The 25,428-nt window shown below is 30.1% G+C and overlaps 2 protein-coding genes across 5 annotated transcripts; both read left to right on the forward strand.

Annotated features, from left to right (window-relative positions):
* Window positions 1-9,382: 9,382 nt before the first annotated feature.
* LOC105140587 (meiosis chromosome segregation family protein) lies at window positions 9,383-15,393 on the forward strand. Of its 4 annotated transcripts, none has more exons than XM_011047468.1 (6): window positions 9,383-9,522; window positions 10,666-12,378; window positions 12,485-12,736; window positions 13,212-13,292; window positions 13,870-14,475; window positions 15,173-15,393. In XM_011047468.1, exons 2-6 carry the CDS (start codon window positions 11,125-11,127, stop codon window positions 15,227-15,229), a joined length of 2,250 nt encoding a protein of 749 aa, XP_011045770.1. In that variant the 5' UTR covers window positions 9,383-9,522; window positions 10,666-11,124; the 3' UTR covers window positions 15,230-15,393. The 4 variants fall into 4 exon arrangements, with proteins under 4 accessions (XP_011045770.1, XP_011045771.1, XP_011045768.1 ...); XM_011047469.1 differs by having other exon boundaries at window positions 9,383-9,502; XM_011047466.1 differs by lacking the exon at window positions 9,383-9,522 and adding an exon at window positions 9,529-9,841.
* A 6,681-nt stretch (window positions 15,394-22,074) lies between these two features.
* Window positions 22,075-22,671, forward strand: LOC105140589 (zinc finger protein 7-like). Its single transcript, XM_011047470.1, has one exon. It carries the CDS (start codon window positions 22,075-22,077, stop codon window positions 22,669-22,671), a length of 597 nt encoding a protein of 198 aa, XP_011045772.1.
* Window positions 22,672-25,428: the final 2,757 nt, after the last annotated feature.

The raw sequence follows: 25,428 nt of genomic DNA on the forward strand, positions 1-25,428 counted from the left end.
ATCGAAACATTGATGACAAACATGAGGTGACTTCCACCAATTTGTTTATTAGGTTTTTATTTTCATGGGTCTTCCTATTCGGTGTTGTTGAATCTTAAACAACCAAGGTATTGGAGAACTTTATTTATTTATTCTATCATAGACATAAACTAGGTTATTGCTTTGTAGGTCAGACTAAATATTTTTAACAAAAAAATAGATGATAAAAAATTCCAAAAACATGAATTCAATTTTATTTTTTTGACATTGTGATATATTGAATCTATTCGGATCAATTGTAATTAACATATTAAATATGAGACTTGGGTTTTGAAACCGTGATAACCCTTTAAAAAATAATTTGAGATCAATTAATCATATAGAAACCAAAACAAAACATATAATAAAGACTAATTCAAAATATTTTTTAAAATATTAAGATGACAATATATTGGATCAACCTTCATTTCATGGCTTAATCTGTCAAACATGCTACTTGGATCATAAACTTTATTAGGTTAAATAATCTTATTTTTTTAATTTATTTTTTATCTAAATATATAATAATAAAAATAGAGAATTTTTCTTTTAAAGGTAAAAGATAAAATTGACAAAAAAAGACTTAAATGAAAAAAAAGTGATATCAATATATTGGATGGACCTAATTTTCGTAGCTTAAGTCCATCAAATTCATAATATGAGTTATGGACTTCATTAAGTTTAATAATTTTATTTTTAAAAATTTATTTTCTAGCTAAATATATGGTAATAAAAATAGAGGAGAATATTTTTTGTAAAAAATATTAATGAATGTAATTGGAAGGAAAAAAATTAATAACTAAGAGGCTAGGTGTGAAAGCCTGGCCTGGTTGGCCTAGGGTATAAGCTCTTTTTTTTTTTTTATATATAAGAGGCAAATAACTTATCATCCATACCTATTTGTTTTTTTTTTAAATAAAATGATTGTCATTTACTCTTTCCTAGAGTTTGGCCATCATTGGTAGGTGGGAAATCAATGGTTGTTTTTTTTTTTTATTCAAACACCTATTTTGTGACAATTTTTTTTTTCTAAATAACACTCATTTAACATAAAAAAAAAACTAATTTATCAAGCTAAAAAAACCCAAGAAACGGTCCAAGAACACAAGATAGCATAGCAAAATTAAACTTCTCTTGTCTAATTAAACCCGTTGGCACCAAAATCAATCTTTTTAGTACCTATAAACGATGTTAGCTGATAACTTTCTTTGTCCCTGCTGGAATCCAATAAATTTTTCTCCTCTCTCTTAAACCCAACAACTGAGAAATGATGAAAATAAACTTTTAGTTCAAAGTTTAATTTTGGTAATTATAGGAATTATAAAGGTTGAAAAGAAAATGTAGGAGGATAAAAATGAATTTTTGAATTAAAAATTCAATCAATAATAAAATTTATTTGTGTTTTATGCTTTGGTCCTCTGTATTTTATTTTTCCCCACACTTAACAAATTATAGACTTAGTCAAAAAAAAAAATCAAGGACAAATAAAGAAAGTATTATAGTAAATGTCTTGGGTGTTTTAATATATATTATAATAAAGATAGATGAAAATGAGAAGATTCAATTACTAAAACTCAAAGAAAAATAGGATAATTAGGTGAAATGAATGGATGTTATAGGAAATTTTATGCGACACTACTTTGATAATCTTTACACAACATTGATGTGCTTAATTTTTATATGAATTTTACCATACTCTTATCCTTAATTTTAAGCTAGTTTATTTTCAATATCTTTTTTATGTACTTTTAATCTATTTTTATATACTTTTAATTATAGGCTTTGGATTAAAAACAGAACGCATTTAATCCTTGAATTATGCCTAAGCACCAACCTTAATTGGATTTAGGTTTATGGAATTGAAGAAGCCTATTTAGAAGCCAATTAAATGTGAAAATAAACATTGACGAGGTATGATTGACTTTTATACATGTTTTAGGAATGGATAAAAATGAAATTTTCTATTGTAAGAATAGAAAATTTTCTTACCAAAAATTCCAAATACATATCTTGATAAATCATACATAATTATATTATAAATATCTAATTTAAGATATCTTAATGGTATTAGTTGGATTAACATATCCATACTTTTCTATATATCTTTGTAACACTTGGATTAGTTTAAAGTCGCCTACCAATCAATTCTTTAAGACTGGACATTTTTTTCTTTAATTTTTTATTTGAGTTTTAGAATAGCAATCTTTAATGAAACCATCCCTATTGTTCTATATTATTAATCATCAACTATACCACTATATTATATGGTAAAGTTATGGATTTTGATGTGCATTAGAAGTTAAGCATACAAATTAGAGACAATATTGTTCTTTTTTTTTTTATTGTGTTCCATTAAAAGTGTCCTCTTATAAACAACTACTTACTATTTAGGTATTGGATTCAGGAATTAAGTTTTTTTCTCATATAAAGTTTGAAACCATGGATATGATGTTTTTGTTGGAATATTCTATTATAAATATTGGAACTCAGTGGGTTCAAGTGTTACTAATATTGTCAAGAAATGTTTTAGCTATAACCACTTATTGCAAGATTATCCTCATTCTTAGGATAACCAACCCTAAAAGCATTTCTTATTGTCGCATAAATGAATATGTAATTTTAAAGTACTCATCAATAAGCTAAAACCATGGATTAATAGCAAGATCACTAAAACCTAGAAAAATTTTATTCTTGAAAAGTCTATCAAAGATAATATTATCATTGCGTATAAGGCATATCATAGCTTGAGGAATTATAAGAAAGAAAAATATTACAATATATCAATCAAACAAGATATTGTATATAACAGAGTTGAATGGGTTTTATAAAGCTAGTATTAACCAAGTCAGGGTTTAATAGTAAATGACAAGTTAGGTTATGAAGAATGTTACTTTATTTACATGTCAGGTTATGGTTAATATGTCCTGCTCTTTTGAATTTACTTCGTCTAGAGGTCTTAGCCAATAGAAACCATATCACCATATTTGTTCAGTTTAATTTATGTTTTTTTTTTGTATATAGCCCATATCACCATATTTTTTCAGTTTAATTTATGTTTTTTTTTTGTATATGTTATATAATGTTTTAAATAATAACCAATTGTAAGGCTTTAAAATAAAATAAAAAAGTTGGTAAGGTTTAAAGAAAAATCTAAAAGATTAAGATCTTTTCGGGTCTAATGGATGAAATGGGAAATTAAGATTGTTTGATTTAGGTTTCATAAAAACTTGCAAAACAAATCATTATTTTAGGGGATCCTTTGATACATAAGTTCACATTAATATGGGAAAAATGAATTTTTAGAGTTTATATTTGTGTGTTTAAAGAGAATATATAAGAGATGATTAGAGATTAAAGAAGGGAATGTGAGCATTAATATTGGAATCCTCTACCTAATAACTCATGAATGTTTATATATCTATAAGCCATATTAACTTATATAAAAATAAGGTTAATAGTTCATTATTTAGTAGAGATGATGATATAACAAAGGTTATTGATTAGTATTGAAAAATGCATTTTTATCAAGGTTTTATATTAGTATTTTGCACTTAAAGTATCAATAACTCCTTAACTAAATCATGTTTTATAATAACAAGTCTGATACTATAAGGTATCTTTAAGTTATGGTAAATGTTCATCTTAAATACAGGTCTATCATATAAATTAAATGATTGATTGATGAGTTCAACTACTGAAATTGAGAAGACAAAGGAAGGGTGAAGTTTAGAAAAGTGATGCTGGTTCGGTCTAAACTAGAATATTATTCATTCATTAAGTTATATTTAGAGCTGTAAATCTTGGATTTTAATTTGGTTTATATGGCTAGAAAGCTAAGATATAGGCCTAAAACATTCATGGGAATACAAGACTCAATTATGCTGTTTGGAAGTCCAAATCTTAGCAACAATAAAAAAGTCTGAATCTGTCCTATAGCCTAGACATTATTCAGTGTTTAGTCCATATCTTGAGTAATAGAAGTTTAAATGACCTTAATTTTTTTTTTGTTGAAAATTTAAGACAATTTTCTAGAACTTTCATGATTCAAGTCTGTTTGAATTCTAATGTTAGCAATGATGTTTTATTCAGACAAGAAGATAAGGATTGTCATTAAGTCAAGAGTTGGTCACCCACTCAATAATTATTCATCATATCAATAGTTCTAAATTTTGGCCTATACAAAGAGATATTTGTCATGCATTTAGGCATCTTGGTTTTCAGATCAAGATCATGTTCTTACTCTCTTTTTTTATATTTTTTTGTATGCTTAAGTTTTGCTTTTATTAATCTCTTATTTATGCCTTTTATTTCATTTCCTTTACTTAGTTAATTTATATATTATTTATGTTTTTATCTAGTTTATTTATATTTCTCTCTTTCACGATGTTTAGTTAAGTTTATTATGTCAAAATAAAAAGGTTACACTAATGGTGTAAGAATAAATATAGTGTAAACTCAATATGGACTTTAATGTTTGATACTAACATGTTTTGTATTTGTTATCTTATTTACTTTTAATACTTTGCTTGTTAAATGGTTAATCTAGATTTACTTTGTATAATCATTGGTACAACAAATATTTGGTACTTTCATAGCTCAAATTATATGGTATAATAGACACCTGTGTTGTGAAAGGAACTTGATTTGTTGTTAGCATGAGTTATAATCATGAATACCTGACAATATTTACAAGTATTAACATTATTCGAATAAGATAACTAATGTAATCATGTTAACAATTTATAATCCAATTGGAATCTTCTTTATATATGGTTTCCAGTTAAGTAATAAGAGTTTATACTATACTTGTTTGAAATACCATTAGCGGATCCTTTAACCTTGATATTTGTTTTTATTATTGTTTAATCCTCACATTAATATTACAATCTCAAAGTCCTCTTTAACTTCTTCTTCTTATTATTATTACTACTACTACTACTACTATTAGTACTACTTCTATTATTATAATTATTGTTGTTGTTGTTATTTATAATTTATATGATTAACTTCCCTGTGTTTCGACCCCAGTCTTGCTGAGTTATTTATTACTTCGTCACTCATATATTTGGGACTCTTTTGATTGTGTCAGTTATCCCCTAGGCATGAATATGCCATAACACTATTATATGGCCTCTATTATGACATGAGGATATGTGTGTGTGTGTGTTTAATTCATATATGTGTTGTCTTTTTAGTTGGTGATTAGTAAACCAAGTTTAACTAAGGTAGTGCACTCAAGGTATATAAAAATATATGGTTGGTTTACCAAAAAGAAGGATACGTGGTCAATCCATTAAGAAAAAGATGTTATTGATCTAATAAATAGAGGGAATGCAAGGGAAGTTCTCAATTAAAGGGGACACATGGTTAGTTTAAAGGAACTTGAGGTTAGTCCACTAAAGAGGAGGATGTATAACTGGTCCTATTGAGGGAGGGGCTCATAGCTAAGCATCTCTTATTAGTTCGGGGGGATGTATCTCTCGTTAATTTCATATTGTCTCATAATAAGGTTTATTTAGTATGAGATAGAGTAATTTTCTTATATAAGTGATTTAAGTGGACTAGGACTTTAGAGATGTGAGTCATCAAGTTTAAAATACATATTTTATTATTTGATGTATTAAAGGGCTTTCTAGAATGGTTAATGAGCTATTCGGGATTACTTTGAATTTTTTTGTAATAATCTTTTGTATTAAGTGGCATGATGCCTTTTACACCTAGGCATAATGGTTGATTTGAACAACTCATAAAGAATAATATATAGAGAATGACTTATGAAAAAGTGGTATTATACCTAAAATGAGTGATGCCTTAGCCTAGATAGAGGTATATTTTTCTTATATTGCTTAGGCTAGATATTCAATTAACGATTGTTTTAAGAAACTCATTATATTAAGGCCAAGTGTTATCCTAATCTCAAATGGAGGATGGATAATATATTACACCTAAGTATAGAAAAAAAGCTCACCTAAGGTGAAGAATCTCCTAGAGATGATGTTATGTGAATGTTTTAAGGAGATCATTATATGGAGACCATTTCCTGAAGATTTGTCATGGATAGTTGTACAAAAACCACTAATAGAGATTGTTTTAGAAATTATTGTTTTAGAGATTACTCATAGAAATTTCTTATATAGAGTCTATACTTAACGACTCATCACAAAGATTAGGTTGTACCTAGGCTAGGACATTCTTTCATCCAAGGTGGAGAGTAATATAGAGAAAATATAGTGATAAATATTTTATAGAGATCATATTGTACTCAAGTAGAAATTTTTTTACCCAAGCAAAGTTGCTTCTTATACTCGGGATGGAAAATGTCTAATACCCAAGCAGATTTATGCTTTACACCTAAAGGCAGAGAATGTTTTAGTACTTAAACAAAGTTGTTTCTTATATCTAGGTTGGAGAATGGAAATCATATTGTACACATGTATATGAAATAAGATTTCTTACATGATGTGGAGAGTCTAGTGAAGATAATACCATTGTGAACATACATGAAAAAAAATTCATGGAAAGAATATATGAAGAACAACTCGTGGAGAATAGTATATTTTAACAATCATATAAAGATAATTTCATTGTTTCTGCTACCATAATATAATTTTTCATGATATTCACCTTCAGGATGGTCATGTAAAAAAAGATGTACAACTCAAGTGATTGGTTTTGTAAGGTCCTTTGTTTTCATTTTCTTTTTATTAAATATTTTCAAGTAGACTCAAGTGCTGTTATTCTTGACTTGATGACGAACAATTTAGTTGAGCTTTTATTAGGCATGATATTCATGTTATAATGGGCTATGAGCTTTGCATAAAGATCCTTAAAATCAAGAATGGATTTAGGATTCAAATAATCATATCATATCCGAGCTAATTCATGAAACTTGGAATAGAGAATCTTATATATGGTGTTTATGTCATACATGATCAATTCTAAAATGCTAAACGCATTTTTTACATGCTCTTTTGGGTCTGTAAGTCTATAATATTTTTCTAGATTCATTTTTATAGTAATGAAGTTTCTTAAAAAGATGAGTATCCAATACTCGTTTAGTTAATGAAGAGCCTTTCACCATGTGAAGGTTATACACCTGCACATAAAGAGCTTGTATAATTATGGACTTAACTTCTTTTCAAGTTGTTTTTCTATCTAAGATACCAGAGGATATTCCTAATTAGAAGTGATGTCGATGACTACTTCTATGATTGTGACTACATACTTATTTGTTTTTTTAACTTTTTTTTGTTCATGTTTAGAGCATCCACTTAGAAAATATTATTCGTGATGACAAGAACAACTTTTATGTAAGCTTTGAAGTGGTGACACTCTTTCTTACCCTTTTGTACTTCATTTAAATGTCTTATCCTAAAACTAGATTTGTCTACGCAAATTAAAAGGGGCAAAAGGGGGTGCTGATGGATAAGCCACCTATTATGGAATAGCCAAGACTCTTAACTACTTTTGTGTAGCTAAAAAAAGCTTATATGAGAATTTTTACTTTAAAATTAGTTGTTAAAGAGCTAAAGGAGCTGTTGGTGCACATATGATAGGGGATTTTTCAGCCTTTTATGTGTTGATGTTGCTGGGTTATCAATCATGAAAAAAACTATAAGATATATATAAAGAAAAGAAACTGAACCGACTTTTATATAATTTCTTAGAAACAACGTCACCAATATGGTTTGAATAAAACCTCAAAAGATCAAGATCTTTTTAAGGCTAATTGATGGACTAAATGACCAAGACTACTGGACTTGGATTTCATAAACATCTACAAAAAAAGTCCTCTGTTGAGCTAAAAGAATTCTTCAATATTTAAGTTAACACTAGTATGGAAGTAATAAAGCTTTAAAAGTTATGTTATAATTGTTTATAATGAAGATGTAAAAGATTATTAGAGATCAAATAAGGAAATATAAGTGATGTTGGTGGAAACAACACAATAAAGATAACAATCAAAAAAATACAAAATCTTAAAAATAAAGATCAAAATCTTAGTTTATAATTTTACTATTGAATATTTCTTTCAAGTAGTTTGCTTTTTTAATAAGTTTACAATTCCTTAATTAAACCTAAAAATTAATCTAAACAAAGTAGAAAACCTAGAAATAAAAGAAAAGTAATAAAAATTCTAAACAAACTAGAAAAAAAATAAAATTATTAAGTACAATGTTTAGTTTCTTTAAATAAAAAAATAAAAATAACTAAGAAAATATTTTTTTAATAAAAAACCTCATGTATGAATAATATAAACATGTTAAGAGGGACATCTCTTACAAAATACATTTGTCATAAAAATTAACACAAAAAAAACTAAAAAAATAAGGGGTTTTTAGTGTACTCCCGTCATATTATACTATTAACTTGAATAATGTTTTTATATACTTTCTTTGTTTTTTTCATATATATATATATATATAATAACATTTTTTCACATTAGACTTATTGAGGATTGAGCTATGTAATTTTTATTTATTTATTTTTTATTAGGTTATCATATACTCATGACCTGAATAACAAGTTTAATAGATCAACTCGGTTACCTCTAGTATTTTTTTTCTTTACCTAATTAATCTTTTTTTCTTTATTAATTTCATCATTCAGCATTGGATTAATAAGGAATTAAACTTTGTGATTTATTTTGATATACTTTCTATGAGGTTATACATATCTTATGAATCAGGTCACGGGTTTGATGGGTTAATCCTAATTGACCCCAATTGTTTTTTATGTCCCTTTTTAATCTATTTTTTTTAATTTTATTTTTCAACACTAGGTTAATTAAGAATTAGACTTCATAATTTTTTTATTTTTTTTATTAGATTATCTCGGTCTCATAACCCAGATTGCGAGTTTGACAAGTTAACCTGAGTTGACTCACATAATTTTTTTGGTCTTTTTAATTGATTGTTTTCTACTTTTATCATTTAATATTAAATTTATAAGAAATTGACTTTGTAATTTGTTTGTATTTTTTTTTATAAGATTATCATAATTTCATCACTTGGTATGCAAATTGATAAGTTAACCTGGGTGGACCTGAATAGATCAAATATATTATTATCTCAATATTTATTAAATGAAATCTTATTTTAAATATTTATTTTGAGTCAAACTATGTTTTTACCGGTTATTCAAGTTATTTTTAAAACTATCAAGATGACTAAGTCATATTAAATTAATTCTCATATATTTTTTCTACTAGAAAAATAATTAAAAACTCTAAGATTTTTTTATATTAAAAAATTAATTTTACCTAGAGTAAAGCACGGCCAATTATATATTAAGTTAATAGTGTTTAAGTTTTGAATAAGTAATGTAAAGTAGCATAGGGTAAGAAAAAAAAAAAAGCATCTAAAGGAAGTTTCTTGCAAATTTTATGGCTAAGGAAAGAAGTGGAAGTGAAGAACGGGGGGCGCAGAGAGAGCTTAATTTTGAAATTACAGCCATGAAATTGAAATGAGAAAAGTAACAAAACGTAAGGTTGATTATGCTAATGTAATGACTCTTCTGTCTCTCTCTTTCTTGGGATTATAAACATGCCCTTGGGCAAGGTTCTTCTTTCCCATTCTTCTTCTACAACTTCTTCACACCCACTTTCTCTCTATCAAAAACCCAATACAGAAAAGGAAAAAAAAAAAGTCACCAATAAATGTACACTTCTCCTGTTTTAATCTTTATTTATCTGGAAATTCAGTTGTTATAGTATATATATTTCTGACATGATCTGGACGGAGATTTTGATTTGATTGAATTATATGGAAGATCATCTTTGAAATTACTTATCCATCAGAATCCTTGCTCAACTTTTCTTTTGGTGGGCCTGCTAATCAGATTGCTGTGGCTTGCACATTCATGTGATTAAAATTTACTTAATTATGTTTTTGATAATTTTGATGATTAGACTCTGATTGGTCTCTGGGTTTCTCTTAATTTTTTTTAATAATACGCTGCTTTAACTTGAAACAATCATCAATTTTATTTTATTTTTTGCTTATTTGATAATTAAGCTTAAATTGTGTTCCGGGTTTGGTTATCTTTTTGTGGGTTTTGATGATAAAATATGCTGCTTTAATTTAAAATAATAAATGTTGCTTGTGATGGATGGTTTCAGATTGGGTTTGAAGTGAATGTGTGCCTTATAAGCAACCCATTTGAGGTTTTTGTTTGTTGATCATGTCAAGGAATCAGTTTATGTGCTTTAAGTATATTCTCTTTGCCTTGTTGGTTTTGCAACTCAAATGATTTCTTGTTGTTTGATGTTTTGGCTTGACTAGATAGTTGATGAGACTTTGCTTTGATTCTGAGATACTTTTGCTTTGTTGTTTTTGGTTATGGTTATGCTGCTTTAGACTACTAATGGATTACATTTGTTGTATGTCTTAGTAGTTTTGGTGTACTCGATGGTAGTTTTGTCCTTTTGGGTTCTTTCTTCTCTTATACTGGAGTTTACTATATTTGCAATTTGGATTAGATCATTAGTAGGTTATGGTGATCCGTGTTTGATCAATTAACGATTCATGTTGTGGTCGTGTATGAGAAATATTGGAAATTTACCTAGTTCATTGAAAATTCTGGTTTAAATCATATTGTTCAAGATAGACAACTAACTCTTTTTTTTTATTATTTAATTTTTATCAGGCAGAGAGTATCACTCTGTTCGAGTATGAATTCTTGTTGCTTCATCGCTTGCTGGTTGGGAGGTAAACAAATCCGGGCTACCCGTTATGGTTGGATAGTGATGGTGTGTTTGGCATTCTCTACTCAGTCCCATAAAGGAGTTGTATGTGAAATGTGGATGCCTTTGGTGGATGCATAGTACTTTCTCCTTTATAGTAAGGAAAAAGTTTTGTGGGATTCATTTACATTTGATTGTCATGCTCTTTCAGCTTTCATTCAACTACATTGATAGGATTAGGAGTCTGGAATCTGTTTTCAGTAGTTAGTTAGAGGAGCAGTTTCTAATCTGTTAGCAAAGTTGAGCCGGTGGCAATTTATGTTGTGAAATTAAAATGCTGCTCTTGTAAAACAGAGAGAAGGGAGTGGTAATTTATTCAGCTGTGCTGGATAAGTAGATATTAGTTTCTTCAAATTTTAGTTATGGGTTTGCCACAAGTTTCCTCTACTGATAGTGCTAATGAAATTCCAGCAGCGTCGTTGGGCACTTTTTTGCAAAGCCCACTGCAATATGCTGGCATAAGTGGATTGGGTGGAGGAAATATTGGCCGAACAGTTGGGCATGCTAGGACTTCCTCATTAGGAAATTTCCAGGGGAAACCCTCCTTGGATCTTTCGAAATATTCAGAGAATTCATTTGAATTTGGAAGGGCAGTGGATGTTGTTTCCAATTTTCATGGGTTGAAAACTGGTTCTGTGGATGAAGTTAGTTGTTGTACTCCTAAAAGTGGGAGGAATATTCCAATCCCTGCTTCTAGGATTGTGGGTTTTAAATCACATGGAATGATTTCTTTAAATAATGAATTTGAGATTCTTTCTGCTGATCATGTGTGTTCTTCTGCTGTTGATGGTGTCACGATTAATGAGGCTGAGTCAAGTGGATCCCTTGTCAGGAAGCGGTTACTGTCATCGCCTTTAAATGATATGCTTTCTGCAAAACAATTTAATGGTGAATCTTTGGATATCAGCTGCAATACTTCTCGGATGAGTTGCCCTACTCATGCTGATCATTTCAAAGGTTCTGCGTCACATGACTACAAGAAACCAAATGTTGGTAGAAAAATTCATATTAGTGTGCCATCTCGATCCTTATCTGACTGCTGGGAACAAAAGAATGTGCCATGTGACAATAGTGCTAGGAGGTCTGTTTGTTTGACTGATGGTCCATTATTGGAAAAAAATGATGCGCTCTCTTGCGTTAATTGTTTGTACTCTCCTGGACACAATCATTACCTAGAGTCTAAGGTATCCTCCCAAAAGGGATTTTCATCTCCACTCTCTCTGTCTCCTCTAGGTCCAAAGTCTTGTGTAAGTATGAGTACTGCAGGAGGATGCAGAGAGGTCAAGAGCCAATTTGAGGATTGCTGTTTGAATTTAGAAAAAATAGGGCATTCATTTGACAAAAATGACTCAGCCATTAACTTTGCTTCTGAAGAAGCGGAGTTCAGGATCTCAAGCAGATCATTTGAAGATATTGGCTTCTGTAAAGAGTTTTGTCCATCTTCCTTGGAAGGCACTACTGACTCAGGTTGGTCACCTTTATGTCGAGAATCTGCTCCAGCCCAATGCATAAGGCAACTGAGAAGTTTGGGTGGTCTTTCTGTTAGGAGGTCCTTGGTTGGTTCATTTGAGGAGTCACTACTGTCTGGACGGTTTTTTTGTGGAAGATTCACTCAGGTAAGTAGCTATGTGATGCTATGTGTATTTTGGTGTTTGGTTTTTGTTTCATTTCTTGGAAAACATCTGATATTTTATTCTTTTGGATGGCATGTTCTACCTTCAGAGAATTGATGGCTTCCTAGCTGTTTTAAGCATTACTGGAGGGAACTTTTCACCGCAATCACAGAAGCTTCCATTTTCAGTGACCAGTGTAGATGGAGATTGCTATCTACTGTATTATGCATCCATAGATCTTAGTAGAAATTCATCATCAAGCAAGTGTAGGGAACAAAAATTTAAAAGATGCCTAAGCAATGATGATTCTCAAATTGTTAGGAGTCGCTTGCATATACCCATGAAAGGTCGAATACAACTGGTACTTTATATCTCTCTGCAAACCTTTTTGGTGGTCCTGAGTTCCTTAGATAAACGATGATTTCTTGTTTTCAAATTGTTTCTTCCACCTTTAACGTGGTTTTACATATTTTGGCGGCCTTCTTTATGTTTATGCTCTTGATTTTTGGTGGAACCTTTTTCCACCTTAGTCACATTTAATGGATGGGACTGTGATCAACCAATTTGATGAGAATGTCTTTCTTTCATCACATCCTTTAGGAGTTTGCTGTTCTAGGGGTCTTGCTTATATTTTGTCTTCAGCTGTGAGGAGTAGTATTTATCTTTTATTTATTTTACATTTTATTGGCATTTGGGTCTAATGCTAAATCACAATATTAGACATCTTTGTTCTGTTTCCTTCAAACTTTATGCAGCTGCGGATTTTTGTAGCTAATAGGTGGGTTGTTGATGTAAGAGATGTGTTATTTACTATCAAACTGGCTTGCTTTCTTCAGGTTATCAGCAATCCGGAGAAAACTCCTCTTCACACATTCTTTTGCAACTATGATCTGAGTGACATGCCTGCTGGCACCAAAGTAAGATGTAGTAGCACTTGGATCATTGTCTCTAGTACATTCAGGCATAATAAGTATGATTTGCTGTTGAACTTTATTTAAATACATATATTCTTGTATCTAGTATGAGAATTGATGCACCATGAGCAATTGGTTATTTGTTGGCATTCAGCTTCTTGAGTTTCCTGATTACTATCACCTTCCTAGATAATGATATTTGTGAGTGACTAGAATGAGTTAAAATGAGTTCTTTTCCCAATCAAAAACTTTTTAAACAATTCTGTTAATTGATTGCTACCTATACTTTCGAAAATGAGCTAGACAATTTGATGGAGTTTTTTCGGAAACAAGAATCAGAAGGTTGAGCCTAATTTTTTTTCTTTTTTTACTAAGCTCCTCATTGTTTAATTGAATATAGGGTTTTTGTTCTGATGTAACCACAATCATGAAACAGGTTACCAGCAGCTGTTTTTGTTTTGTTTTTTGTTTTTTTTTTGTTCTTGCATTGCCACATTCATTCATTCAAACCTAAAGATTTATAGTTTGACCTAGATTTTTAACTTATTCTACCTCTTTCTTGCTGTTAATATCAACACAGACATTCCTGCGCCAGAAGGTCTCTTTGGCTTCTTCCGGACCAACTTCGACAGAACTGAAACAAGGACAGATGGGTTTGGACACAAAAGTGAAAGACAAGGTGTCACCAGTATCACAGAAAAGCCATCCTGTATACCCTGCAGCTTCTGATGGCCAGAAGAGTAAAATTAAAGGAAGTGAATCCTGTGATATAGTGGATGTGGTTGATGCGAGGAGTTTCCCCAAGCAATCTCGAAATGTAGAGAAGGTGACTGTGGACTCTTTGATGCTTGAGGCCAACTGCAGTGCTCCTAAATGCCAGAGGACTGCAGGGAAGGAGTCCGCTGGGGTGGAAACATGCAATAAAACCGACAGAAAACCAACTCACTGTTGTTCAAAGATAAATGAAAATACTCCCGGTGGTGGTGCTCTTCGTTATGCACTTCATCTCCGTTTTCTATGCCCTTCACCGAAGAAATCTTCTAAATCAGTTAAGAAATGCATATCTGATCCTATAGCTATACCACAAAAGATGAGCTTAGGTGTAGAAGGGGAGCGTAGGTTCTACTTATACAATGACTTGAGAGTTGTGTTCCCTCAACGCCATTCAGATGCTGATGAGGGCAAGGTATGTGATTTTAAATTCATGCAATATGTGGCTTCCAAGTGTCATCACTCCACTTAGCTGTGTGCACAAATAGTGAATGAATTGCCCCGATGTGTTGAAAGTTGAAACGGTACATATATAGGTTTGATGCTCATTTCTGGTAAATATTGATAGTGATGTTGAAGCAGCTGATTAAATTCCAGTTCCTCGGAATCATAATTGGTTGCTGGGCATATGCAACAAATATTATTGGCATCATTAAGACTGCTTAAATTTCTTTATTTTTTTTCCTTCTCCAAGTAGCATTGTTTTAGAGTTCAAGACATTTGGTAAATTGCACATGCTTGATTTTATATCCTAGTTTAGTAATTCTGATTAGATAATCACGTGTGAAGAATTCTTTCAAGACTTTCTTCCATGACTTCCAAGTGAAGGTGTCCTTGTCGAGTTTCAATGGGGGAAAAGTTTAAAACTAACAAGAAACATGGGCAGTGCGTAAAAGGGGAAGTAAAAACTTGGCCACACAGTGCAACAGAAGTGGGAGAACCCCAGCAAGTTTTCCTTGCGAGTGGGAGTGAGACACACGAAGAAGCTAAAACGCTTGAGAGCAAGTTGTCTTCATTCTGAATGTGGGAAGAGTGCTGATATGGACATAAAAAAATATGTTACTATTTTCTTTCTGGTGTCTTACTAGAATTTGTTTTGCTTTCTTTGACAGTTAAATGTAGATTACCATTTCCCGGAAGATCCAAGGTACTTTGACATCAGCAACTGAAACATCTAAGTCATCTCAATGGAGCTGGATTCTTTGCTGACACTGTAAATGTTTCTTTTTAGTCATCTCATCTCGAAATGACTGACTGGCAGACGACTAGCCCCATACAAGCTGTAAATACCTCAATTTAATAATTAGTGGGTTAAAGTTTTACATTCTTAAGCTCTCGAGATGATTCCCATTTTTGCTCTTAGAGGTATTGAATATGCTTGATGAAGTCCTACCAAACATGCAAGTGCAGACGCGATGCGTGGCAATCCTGGTGATCGTCTCATGGTGCTGCTTGTTAGGCCACTTAATTTTGGCGGGTAGTGGTGGGTCCTTCGTTTTAAAATGAAATTTGGACTTTTTTGCAAGGAATGATCCATTGGGCCTGCCTAAGCCTAGTGCTTCTCATGGCCCCAGATGCCCAAATAAGCAATTCCCATTTGACATAAGAGGTCAGAGTTTGGTAGCATCTTTATATGTATATATATATATAAAGAATTGATTTTGATAGCTGTTATTTTTTAAAAATATTTTTTTATTTGAAAATATATTAAAATAATTTTTTTTATACAAATATATTAAAAAAATTCAAAATCATAATAAAATAATTTAAAGTAAAAAATTATAATAATAATTACATTAAAAAAAAACTTATAATCAATCCTTGTTCGATCATTATTAATAGTCAATAAGATAATTCGAGGTACAAATTTATTTAATCAGTAAGCCAATGCAAATAACATGATGTTTATTGGTTTCTTTTACAACTTTATATATACGTTGCATTCCATTGCTTATACATTATTATTAGTTATATAAATTTTTAATACTTTTATATGGATAGACATAAACATAAACGTGTATATCTCATCATCCTAATTAAGTATGCAGCAGGATAATTAAACCTGTCACGGCACGAGTTAAAAAAACAAATATAAAGTAATTTTATTTAAAGATAGACATAAACATAAACGTATATATCTCATTATCCTAATTAAGCATGCAGCACGATAATCAAACCTGTCACGGCACGAGTTAAAAAACAAATATAAAGTAATTTTATTTAAAAATAAAAAATAAAAATAACATTGTATTTTAACTCAGGTGATTATTAACCTAATTAGCCGAGTTCCGAGTTAGCCCGTCAGCCGAGCTATATTTAATACATATGCTATGCTATGCAACTCAAATGGAACTAATTGAAAAGAGTTTATTTGGATGACTTATCAAGTTCGTGTTATAACCTGTAATGTCCTTCAGCAGTATTAAAAAGGAGTGCATGGTGTTTGGCGTGGCGTTGAACAGTAGTTTTGCAAATTTTTGAATTTTTTTCTGCTTTGAATTAATTAATTATTTTTTTTGATGTTATGACAAGCCAACCTAAAACAACCCATTACAGGAAACCCAATAATTCCCTGTCACATGATCAGCCATCAACCTTAAGAACCCACCTGGTTTTTTTTTTGGGGCGGGTGGGGTGGGGTTGTTCTGGGGGCCTGAGCTAGTCACACCTCACTAGTCACTAACCTATGGAGTCACAGTACTGCAACTGCAATATTTCAGTCCATAATAATCACACCACACATCCACTCACTCAGTCTCTCAGACCTCAGTGTGGTTTAGCTGACGTGGCCCTTCATCGTTGAGAAGGGAATAGTATCATTCTTCCTGCAAGTTTGAAATGTGTTAAATTATATTAATAGATAAATACTATAGCTTTACCAAATATGCATGGGCACGTGTGTACATATACTTTGGCTTAACTAATTACTCATCATATATATATATATTTGTGTGTGTTGGGTGGGGGGGTACAAAGATCAAATATCATAGATATGTCAGCTATGTGAGGTGACTCGAAACGCTCACCCTCGAGCTTGGATCATCAAAGAATTAAGTCTAAAGTTGACATGTTTTATTCTAGTTAATTTAAGGAGTTAACTTATAACTAGGTTAAAATTTAATTACTATTGTTTTAATTATTTTTAAAAAATATTAATCTGAATTAACCCATCTAATTCATAACTTGGATCATATATTAAATTAACCATAAATAACTATAAAATATATTATATAATATTTTATTTTAAGAAGTTATATATATATATATATATATATAATAAAATATATTATATAATATTTTATTTTAAGAAGTTATATATATATATATATATAAACATTCGGGTGAAAACATAATTAAATTCAATAATTGGTGAGTGAAAACATAATTAAATTCAATAATTGGTAAGCTCAAAATCAAAATGAATAAAAAGATATATGTTGGTGTGTTTATACACACCTATACAAAGAGAAAATATATAAAAAAAAGTTTAAGAGACGGTTTGAAATGCATTTGAAAGTATTTTTTTCTTTAAAATAATTTTTTTATTTTTATTAAAAAAACAACCAATAACAAACTTTAACCCATTTTCCCCGTGTTGATTCGGGCCATGTTCCCAGTTATTCCTCTCTCTCACACAGACAAAACTGTATAGCAACTCCGATGTTTGGCCTATTCAGTTTCCCCCATGCAATTTTATGTATCCGTGTGTGTGAGTCTGCTATCATTTTGGCTCAGAAGCAGTGCCTGTTGTCATGTCTTTTAAAAAACTTATTATTTTTTATGTGCTGTTATGAAAATAAATCCTTAAAATAAATAAAAAATTAATATTTTTCAAAATAAAATATATTTTAAAAAACAACCCACTGTATATATATATATATATAAAAAACCCCGCATACACTGGGTAGAAATTTTGGTGATATAGGGCTGCAGCACCGCTCAAGACTGACACTGAACACTCAATGCACTCAGGAAAGGGAGTAATAAGTACATAGATATCAATCCTTTCCTTTTGATCCCATATTTTTTTCCTTCCAAAATAGTGTTCCCATTCTGCCCTTCTCTCTCCTGCAAGCCAACCTAGGAAAATCTTTCAAAACTTTAAGATGTAACTGTATGCATACGGTGGCACCTCTGTTAGTACATGTTGATGTGTCATGCCCTATATAACTTTGTTTGTACACATCCATGGCATGGAATTGACTGTCGTTACACTCTTAATTATGCCTTTGCTGCCAACATAATAATTTTTTGCTCAAGCTGGCCACATACAAACCATGAAGGATATTGTTTTTGTGTACAAGATTTATTCTGTGCTTTAAAAATATGTTTTTAAAATTAATTTTTTATATTTTAATATATTTTTAAATAAAATATATTTTAAAAAATAACCATTACACTCTCAAACACTTCTCAAAATCCGAACACAAACTTAGTTGCTAACTCGTTCAACTTTTATTTTTCTTTTTTTTTAAAGCAGTTGAGAAGATAGCTAGAATGGTGGTACTTGATGCTATATATACTGGCTAGCACTGCAAGAGTAGACAGGAGGATGAAATAAAGAAGAATAACTTCGCCACAATTCTCTCTTAAGTAGTTGTTGATGGGACAAAGAGACATTTTCTTCATGAATCAAAAAATCAAAGCCCATACATGCGTCCAATCATCATATGTCATGTTGAGGTGATTATTAATTAATACTTTTTTTTTTCTAAGTTTTGAGGGTCTGCTTATATTTTGATAGGTAATTATTCTTTAAAATGTTTTTATATTAAAATAATATTAAAATATTTTTTTATAAAATTATTAATAATCTAAAATATATTAAAATTTTAATTTTAAAAAAAGTGCAAAACCATCTCTTAATTTATATGCGGGTTGAGTCACAAATTTGAGTTTTAATATATATATATATATATATATATATATATATATATAGGGTGTGGCAAGTGGTAACTACTGGCTAGCACTGCAAGAGTAGACAGGAGGATGAAATAAAGAAGAATAACTTCGCCACAATTCTCTCTTAAGTAGTTGTTGATGGGACAAAGAGACATTTTCTTCATGAATCAAAAAATCAAAGCCCATACATGCGTCAAATCATCATATGTCATGTTGAGGTGATTATTAATTAATACTTTTTTTTTTCTAAGTTTTGAGGGTCTGCTTATATTTTGATAGATAATTATTTTTTAAAATGTTTTTATATTAAAATATATTAAAATAATTTTTTTTAAATCAGTGTATTAAACAATCTAAAATATATTAAAAATTAATTTTTAAAAAAGTATGATTTGTACTGCATTTCAAAACCATCTCTTAATTTATATATTTATATATAAAATTTTTAATATTAACTTATTAAAAAAATTAAAAACAAAAAATTAATTTTAAAAAATCAAAAAATAATGAAATGATTGTTCAATTGTAACACCAAACATATTTAAAGATTCAATACATCAAACTTCAATCAATAAGACAAATAGTTATGTTCAATCGTAATCTAAACTTTTTTTTAAAAAAAAAACTATTATTGAAAGAAAAACATATTAGCCACTGTATAAATAGTTGAATTAATGAACTAAAAGTAGTCTATGATTTTTGTTTTGCTTAATTATGGGGCAATGTTCATGTTTGCTAGCTAGACATGGAACCCTAATAAAATGAAACGAATTTTGGAATCTTTCTCACCCACTCTCGAAATTCATGCATGTCAAAATTTTAATAGCATGCAATAAAATAATAAGCTTTAGTGCTGTGATTACCAATCATCACCAAATTTTAACTTTAATGTCAAGATTTATTGAAAATTGATAAAGTTTATAAAAAAAAACATGACCAAACAATTATCCATCTACTATAATTATAAAATTGGATGTAACTCGTGATCCAGAGAGTTTACTGTGAAGTAATTTTTTTATTTTATTAAAATAATATTATTTATAATTTTTTAATAAAAAATTATAATTTAAATTGATTTATTGGATCAATAATAAAAAAATATAATTTAGATTAATTTATCACATCAATAAATTTAAGAGTTAAAATTTATTCATATCTTGTGAATAAATCAATATATCTTGTGAATAAATCAATAACTTAATGACTATTATTTTTGTCTAACATTATTTTCTTGTTTCTTTAATATCTATGTTTTTTATCTGGGTAAAATCATAATCTTAATTAGGAATCAGTTATGAACAACACCAATTGATCATCATCTTAAACCCAATAAAGGTTCAAACTGCCCATGTGTGTGAAGACATAGAGGGGCATTTCCGTCCACCTTATATTTTGATAGATAATTATTTTTTAAAATGTTTTTATATTAAAATATATTAAAATAATTTTTTTTAAATCAGTGTATTAAACAATCTAAAATATATTAAAAATTAATTTTTAAAAAAGTATGATTTGTACTGCATTTCAAAACCATCTCTTAATTTATATATTTATATATAAAATTTATTAATATTAACTTATTAAAAAATTAAAAACAAAAAATTAATTTTAAAAAAATCAAAAAATAATGAAATGATTGTTCAATTGTAACACCAAACATATTTAAAGATTCAATACATCAAACTTCAATCAATAAGATAAATAGTTATGCTCAATCGTAATCTAAACTTTTTATTAAAAAAAAAAAACTATTATCGAAAGAAAAACATATTAGCCACTGTGTAAATAGTTGAATTAGCGAGCTAAAAGTAGTCTATGATTTTTGTTTTGCTTAATTATGGGGCAATGTTCATGTTTGCTAGCTAGACATGGAACCCTAATAAAATGAAACGAATTTTGGAATCTTTCTCACCCACTCTCGAAATTCATGCATGTCAAAATTTTAATAGCATGCAATAAAATAATAAGCTTTAGTGCTGTGATTACCAATCATCACCAAATTTTAACTTTAATGTCAGGATTTATTGAAAATTGATAAAGTTTATAAAAAAAAACATGACCAAACAATTATCCATCTACTATAATTATAAAATTGGATGTAACTCGTGATCCAGAGAGTTTACTGTGAAGTAATTTTTTTATTTTATTAAAATAATATTATTTATAATTTTTTAATAAAAAATTATAATTTAAATTGATTTATTGGATCAATAAATTTAACTATTGAGTTGAGATTTATATATATATTGTGAATATTAATATTAATGCCCATTATTTTTGTCTAACATTATTTTCTTAATGAACTAAAAGTAGTCTATGATTTTTGTTTTGCTTAATTATGGGGCAATGTTCATGTTTGCTAGCTAGACATGGAACCCTAATAAAATGAAACGAATTTTGGAATCTTTCTCACCCACTCTCGAAATTCATGCATGTCAAAATTTTAATAGCATGCAATAAAATAATAAGCTTTAGTGCTGTGATTACCAATCATCACCAAATTTTAACTTTAATGTCAAGATTTATTGAAAATTGATAAAGTTTATAAAAAAACATGACCAAACAATTACCCATTTACTATAATTATAAAATTTGATGTAACTAGTGATCCAGAGTTTAGCTTGGAGCGGAATTTACTTTGAAGTAATTTTTTATTTTATTAAAATAATATTATTTAAAAAAAATTTAATAAAAAAATATAATTTAGATTAATTTATCACATCAATAAATTTAAGAGTTAAAATTTATTCATATCTTGTGAATAAATCAATATATCTTGTGAATAAATCAATAACTTAATGACTATTATTTTTGTCTAACATTATTTTCTTGTTTCTTTAATATCTATGTTTTTTATCTGGGTAAAATCATAATCTTAATTAGGAATCAGTTATGAACAACACCAATTGATCATCATCTTAAACCCAATAAAGGTTCAAACTGCCCATGTGTGTGAAGACATAGAGGGGCATTTCCGTCCACTTACTCACAACCAATCATATCCATCCATTCTCTCTCTACACGTACAAACAAAAAACCTTAAACCCCATAAAAATCTCACTTCCTCACTGACCCTCACACTCTCATCCCCTTTTCTCTGGAAAATTAAACAATGGCAGACCCATCAATCTTCAACTTCCTCAACCATCAACACCAACAGTACCCTTCTTCTTCTTCTTCTTCAAAACCCACAAAGAAAAGCTCAACAAGCCTACCCCAACCCTCCTCTTCTCGTCACTTTCCATGTCTGTACTGTCCTCGCAGGTTCTACACCTCTCAAGCTCTTGGTGGCCATCAAAATGCCCACAAACGTGAAAGAGCTGCTCTACGAAGAAACAACACCACCCTCAACACTAGCATCTCAACAGACCCTTCTTTGATTATCCCTTCATCATTTCTTAACCATAACCTCCCACCGCCAGCAAGTACTCCTGCAGTGCCCTTTCTTAACCAATACCACCGATATCATCAGCAGGCACTAGACCACCCCATGATGATTACCAACTACCAGTTTCCAGCACCACCCAGTACAAATGGTGTCTATGTTTCGGCTCCTCATTATGGTGGGTTTTATGGTGTCTCTGCAGCTGCTGCTTCTCTTGATCATGATATTGGTAGCGGTAGTGGTAGTGGTTATGATCTTTCAACAAGTACTGATAATGATGATCCTAATGACCCTACAAATATTGACCTTACCCTCCGTTTATAAGCTATGATTAGTTTCTTGATGTTTGGGTTGATTATGGGCTCTTTGAAAGCGACGAGGTTTACAAAGTAATCAATGAGATTGGAGATGCCTTGTTTGGTGTTTCTTTTAGGGTTAAACATCATTATCTTAAACTCCATGTTCTTGGAGTTTTAACTTAGTTAGCAGTGATTTTCATGGGGATTAACTTTTAGATTATCAGTAATTATAATGTGTACTGATGATGTTATTAGATGGTATCTTATAATTAATATGCATGATGTTAATGTTACTTTATCTTGATCTCTCTGTCATGTTCTGATTAGGGCCAGATAATATATGTTTTTTTTTTTTCCCTCAAGGGTGTTCTACCATCCCAAAAATGCCCTGCTGGTGACCGGAGTGGAATTTTCCGGTGGGGTTTGAGTACTAGAGAGGAACAAATAGATGCTAATCTCACCTTGCAATTAATTATTTTTATCAATAGTAATCATAATTAATTAGTGTCTATACTTAATCAATAGAAATGGTTTACATTTTCATCTTTCTTTTTTTCCCCTTAATTAACGGTGATGTAGCTGGGTTTTCTCAAAGAAAGGTTTATGTCTAATTTACAGATTCCTTTCCATAGCCCAGCTGTAATTTAAATATTCTCTTCAATTTATTTTTTTTCAGTTATGCTGTTTTGTTTTTTTCTGGTTTTTTTTTTAAAAAAAAAAAACCTAGAAGCTTTCGAGGACCTTATGATCACATGCAACAGTTGCTTGAAAAGAAGAAGAAATAATGTGATGTTTGGTGCGAATCCAAAAGGAGTTTAAAAGAATTAATTTTATTTTTAATTTTAAATTAATTTCGTGTTTTAAAATACCAATATCAAAAATAAATTTTAAAAAATAAAATATTTTTAAATAAAAATTACTTTTAAAAATAATGAAATGACATAGTTACTGACCAAAGTAATAACTCGGCTTTTGAGAATAATGGGGGCATAGTGTACTAAGTACAAGAGAGCCCCAAACCTCTTGGTGTGAATTTGAGAGCAGCTATGAGCTATCTCTGTGATAGGCCTATGGCTACATGGACCACACTTCTATTCTCTGAAAAACAAGTTCTCGATCCGCATGCATGCAGTGGACACACACACACACACACACACACACACAACTCCAGCAAGGTATAATCTCAGCTACACAGGTAAGCTGATAGAAAAGGGTACAGAACAAAATGCTGCAGTGCCTATGGGATCTACGTGCTTGTGGCTGCTGCAGCTGCTCATCTCATTAACCAATTTGATTTCCAATATTGCATGTATACACGTGTGCACTCTTTACGTGCCCTGTTCGTACACACGCACACACGCACAATTGCATGCTCACTGTCTCAAGAGAGGGAAGCTAGCTCGAACAGGAGGAGGTGATCATAGTTTTCACATGGCTGGCACAATATTTCTTCAGAAAAAACATGGTCATCGGTGCTCCAAGGCTAATTAGCCCTTGTATTTTTAATTTAGAAATAGCAAGAGCTGATACGATCTTGCAGTGCTACTGAACTCGAATGATTTAAAAAATTAATATATGATTTAACTAATTCACCAAAATTATTTCTTGTTTATGTTTTTAAAATTAATATTTTCTTATTTTTTCATAACTATGCAATTTGGTTGCCTGTTACTGGGGTTTGTCTGGGAAAAATGATATGGCTGGAATGAAAGAGCTCAAGATTCAAGAAGGTATAATTTCTTTTCTTAAAAAAACAAAAATTCAAGTAGAATTACGTACGGAGGAAGAAAAGATGGTGGCTGTGTGGGTTATTGGGGCGCATTGGCATCCCCCAGACGATAGGTCGGTCTATCTTGATTTAAAGTATATTTTTATTCGTTATATCAATATATCAAAACGAATTTACAAACGTAAAACAATTATTTAAAAAAAAAACACATTCCAATTATATAAAAAAAAAAAACAAAGGGATTCTAACTGCAAGTCGTACGGCTTCACCCTCGTTGTTCAAGAAACACGAACGGCAAGTCATCAGTTTTACATGTCATGCAGTTTTAGTTGTAAAGGAAATTTGTTCGTTTATATTCCTACTTTTACAAAGCATTTTCTTTTTAATTACCTTTAAAAACGTATAAACTTTCCCCCTAAAATTCATAAATTATAATAAAATACTTATAAATTAAGATATCTATAAACTTTGATTTGGGCATGATTTAATTTATGGCTGAGTGAGAGTCTTGTGAGTTTGTGTACTAGAGTCCTCCTCTAGTATTTCATATATATATATATTACCCCCTTACTACTTTGAGCAAAAGGGAGGAAATTAATTTAATTAATATTTTCTTTAAAACATTAGCTACCTTCCCAGTTCAATTTTGTCCTTTTCTTCCCAAAAAAGAAGGTTGGAAAGAGAGCTTGCCATCTGGGAAGGAGCAACGGCTAGGCGAACCTCGACATACCTTGCCTATTTCATCTATCCTTTTAACTCTCTAGTAGAGCACCCAGCCTTCCATTTTTATTTTTTCTATTATCTATTTTTGATCTATAATTTCATTTTTTTAGAGTGAAAAAAATATTAAAAAATAATATAAATTATAGATTAAAATTTTATCTGACAGCTTAAGTTATTAGATTGATTTTAATATAATATCTGAGTTTTAACGACCAAGTAGTTACGAGTTCAAATCTTATTATTCTTATTTATTTAATAAAAATTAAATATAAAATAATATAAATCTGTGCAAGTTTCTTGGAATCCTACCTAACAATTGAAACTATTAAA

Source organism: Populus euphratica, unplaced genomic scaffold (assembly GCF_000495115.2).
Source record: "Populus euphratica unplaced genomic scaffold, PopEup_1.0 scaffold116.1, whole genome shotgun sequence".
Classification (NCBI taxonomy): domain Eukaryota; kingdom Viridiplantae; phylum Streptophyta; class Magnoliopsida; order Malpighiales; family Salicaceae; genus Populus; species Populus euphratica.